Below are 4,138 nucleotides of genomic sequence, written 5' to 3'. Positions count from 1 at the left end.
TCCCTCCATTGCAATAATAGCATTTGTATAAGACAACCTGCCTACTAAAGTGATGACCTTTGCTTTTGTGTGGGTTGTCTGTGTTCTTGTTCAATCACTGCTGCCCAGATGGCTCAGAAAACTGAAAACGGTCCATTGCGCCCAATAGAAGTCATTGTAGTTCTATACCCAGGACCACATTTCCACGGACTCTTCTATTACACAAAACATTTCCTTTGCTCCTGACCTGACTGTGTGTTAATCAGCTGCCTATAGGATAAAGTCCTCAGAGACCCTGCTACCAGACCATTTCAACAAATCTCTTTCCATAAGATTATGTGTATTTAATTTATTTTTAATACATGTTATGTACCTGTAAAAGCCCTGAGACTGCTGCAGGATGCCGCCATCTTAGATGTGATCTCAGCACACTCAGCTGTCACTCAAGTGATACTATGTAGTATTCCCCTTCTCTCCTGCCACTGCAGCGAAATAAAAGTTTATGAACGGAGTGGTGCAGGAGCTTTCCCATCATAGACAATCCCAGAAGAGGAGAGGCCTATGAATATGAATTCTTTATTGTGAGAAAAATGCTACAAGAAAACAATTAAAATACCTGATTTTTCTGTGCTTTTACCTGTAATTGTTTAGGTTGGTGGCCGGGTCACTTTAATCCACCCCAATAGTAACTGCAGTACCAGATTTCACCTGTGGTGTCACTGTAGGTGAACACTGAGAGGGGTAATAAGTCCAATCGTTTTGGTGGGTGTTCAGTGTAAGATGCTGCATGTTTCCTGGATATCTCGTTTACTTGGGGAACAAACTGTAACTTATCAGCATTTCTGTTGCAGGAGGGCAGAAAGCCAGAGTAGTGTTTGCCGAGTTGTGTTGCCGAGAGCCGGATGTCCTCATTTTGGTGAGTGTGAAAGTGTTACTATAGATGTACATTAAGTAGTTTATTTTCTCAGGTCTTCGGTATATCGTGAATGATTATAGTGTTCGGAGTACATTAGGTTAATGAATTTCTGCTGATTTAATATGATTTCCAGTATTGCAATCATGGATGCACGGATACCGTTTTTTTCGGTACTCGCCGCTACTGAATACCAATACCGGAAGTCCCATTAAGGAAGCCGGGCGGCGTGTAATGACTCGCGGCCTGGCTTCCTGATCGGCCAGCTTCGCGACCTGGTGACAAGGGAGCATGGAACCGGCTTTCTGGCCAATCGGGGAGGCGGGTAATGACTTCCCGACCAATCGGGAAGCCAGGAGGCGAGTCATTACATGGCCCCCCAGCTTCCTGATGCTCCATGCTCCCTCGCCACCAGGTGACCAAAAAAGCATGAAGCCGGCTTTCTGGCCAATTAGGAAGCCATGTGGCCATGTAATGACTCGCCACCCAGCTTCCTGATTGGCAAGCTTCCCGACCAATCGGGAAACCGGGGGTGAAACATTAGATGCCCCCCCGGTTTCCTGATTGTCCGGGCAGTCAGCTCCCTGGTGACGAGGGAGCATGGAGCAGGCTTCCTGGCCAATCAGGAAGCAGGGCAGCGTGTAATGGCTCTCTGCCCGGCTTCCTGATACCGTGCGTTCCGGTATCTGGCTAGGCATCAGGAGCATTTGGGCAAGTACAGTTACTCGCCCAAATACTTGGTATCGGTATTGATATTAGTATCAGTGCATCTCTAATTGCAATGCCTGCTGCAGTCCATTACTGTGTTTTATACAAAATGGATGCCAGTTTTTTATCTTCATTTAGCTGGTGACATTTTGTTGGTATTGTTGAAGAGATGCCACAAATAAAACTGTCCACGTGTTCATTGATAATGTTCTTCTCTCCTGGCTACTATAGGATGAACCCACAAATAATTTGGACATTGAATCCATTGATGCTTTGGCTGAAGCTGTGAATGAATATAAAGGAGGTGAGTGTTTTACAGCCGCTTCTTGTTATATGATGCCTAACGTTCTATATCTTGCTGAACGTTCCCCATTGTCCCCATCACCCCGGTAGTGGGCACTTGTATTGTAGAACAGAATTTACTACTATCGGTCTATTTTCTGTGATACGGTCCTGTGTATATATTCTCATTGGCCAACAGGTAAACCTGGCCTTCACCTAGATGGCAGGTGTAGATGTATCTTGTCATACCAATATGTAACCATCAGAGTTTCAAGAACTGTAAAAAAAACAAAAAAAAAACTTCAAGTTTCTGTTCTTTAAAGCCAAACGTCAGATATTCTCCTTTGTAATTGGCTCACTGGCTTTGCCAGAAGTCAAATTCTAGGTGGAATGTTGATATGAATATGGCATCCCTGCTGCGTCTGTGCTGCACTGCAAGTGCTGGATGTCTAGAAGTTTGATGATAGGATGCAGTGTATAGTACAACACTACACTCGGTGCTACAATAAGGCTGATCGTGTATTTGTAAAGGCAAAACTCTCACTTAGTTCTCATTTTGGAACATTTCAGCAAGTAGACTCGTGATCTATCTCACAGAAGACGAGCAGGCAAGCGTCCACAACAGATTGTGATAAAATCTTTGCATTGTAAATGGACTTGAAGGAGACAATCTACACGACTAAAACTTCATTTTTTAAAAGCTTCCCCATGGGATTAAAAAATTATAATGAGCAGTTCAGATTGCAATACCCGCCACCTCTCTGGGGCAGTTATTCCTTTTTATCCAGAGACGTCTTGAGTGTTACATTCTGAAAGGAGGTCCTTGAGCTGGAGAGGGTCCAGAGAAGGGCGACAAACCTAATAAAGGGGTTAGAGGACAAACTATGAGGAAAGACTGCGTGCGTTATACTTGTTCACTCTTGAAAAGCGGAGACGGAGAGGGGACGTGTGATATTCATGTACAAATAGTTTAATGGTGACTGGATAATAAGCAATGTTTATTGTCGGTTCATGCGAGAAGACGAGAGGCCACCACCTGAAACTGGCAGAAAGCAGCGCCGGGGATTCTTTTCTGTGAGATGTAAAATTGTGGAACTCCCTTCCAGAGACAGTGGTATCAGCTGAGAGTATGGAATCATTCAAGATCTAGATACTTTTCGCAGCGTACAAGATATACAGGGGTACAGGTAATCTAAGTAACAAACACACAAAGGTTGAACTCGATGGACCGGTGTCTTTTTATTCAACTATGTAACTATGTAGAGGTAAGGCCATATGGACCCGCTGCCTAAGGGGGTGTCTCCGTGGTACACTGAACTTGCTGCTAAGATGCATTGGTGCTGATATCATTAAAGGAGAACTATGGGGTCAGGGCTTTTCCCCATAGTTCTCCTAAAATCACTCACCTCATAGTTCTCCTTTTAACTCGGCACCGCTTTCTGCATCATCGAGAACTGCTCACCACCAGAAGATCCTCTGCTCACCACAAGAGGATCCCACTTGTCACATGACCGGCCTAAAGACATCTGGAAAAGGTAAGTAATAAAAAAATGCATAACATACAGGCGTGTGGGCCTCTGGGGGTGATTGGGGGGCAGACTTGTACAAGCTACTCATCCATCTTGCACGGTCCGGTTAGTTTTTGACCCAGGATGAGGATGACGTGGGTAAGGTCAGAGATCCAGACCTGTGTGCTTTGTTTTAGGTCAGTGATTCAACAGGATGATGTACTGTAAAATGAGAATGATGGCCGGTCTCTTATACATTAGACAAATGCCCTCTGCAGGGCTTGCAGCAGTCACTGACAATGCCTCCTCTCTCCCCAGCGGTGATCGTGGTCAGCCATGATGCCCGTCTCATCACGGAGACGAACTGCCAGCTGTGGGTGGTGGAAGACCAGTCTGTGAACCAGATAGAAGGGGACTTCGATGACTACAAGCGGGAGGTCCTGGAGAGCCTGGGCGAGGTGATCATCGCCAAGACTAAAGAAAAGGAGTGACCGGGACTGATGAGGAACAAAGTGCCACAAGTTGGGGAATGATGGTCCCCCTCCCTTTCCTTACAATGGAATCACCTGGATTGAGAGAACGATGAGGGAATCCCTATGTTTTTATTTCCATCCTGCTGCCTTGTTATTGAGGAAAATGCAAATAAATATTTATATATTGGCAGGAAAGAGCTTCATGCAGAATTATAATCTTGTCACACTAGGACAGAAAGTATTTAGTACTACAGACCCCCCCCCCCCCCCCCCCC

At 45.3% G+C, this 4,138-nt stretch overlaps 1 protein-coding gene across 1 annotated transcript in view; it reads left to right on the top strand.

The window, feature by feature from the left end:
- The window catches only part of ABCF1 (ATP binding cassette subfamily F member 1), a 28,174-nt gene extending 24,122 nt beyond the window's left edge, over window positions 1–4,052 (top strand). The window contains exons 29-31 of the mRNA XM_018560624.1: window positions 831–895; window positions 1,832–1,904; window positions 3,709–4,052. Of these exons, the coding sequence (XP_018416126.1) occupies window positions 831–895; window positions 1,832–1,904; window positions 3,709–3,881 (311 nt within the window). The 3' untranslated portion in view covers window positions 3,882–4,052. The remainder of the gene's footprint in view (window positions 1–830; window positions 896–1,831; window positions 1,905–3,708) is intronic.
- The last annotated feature ends 86 nt before the right edge of the window (window positions 4,053–4,138 follow it).

The sequence above is a fragment of the Nanorana parkeri genome, unplaced genomic scaffold, assembly GCF_000935625.1.
Source record: "Nanorana parkeri isolate BGI_ZX_2015 unplaced genomic scaffold, ASM93562v1 scaffold470, whole genome shotgun sequence".
In the NCBI taxonomy this organism is placed as follows: Eukaryota; Metazoa; Chordata; class Amphibia; order Anura; family Dicroglossidae; genus Nanorana; species Nanorana parkeri.
This window is presented reverse-complemented; position numbering and strand designations above follow the sequence as displayed.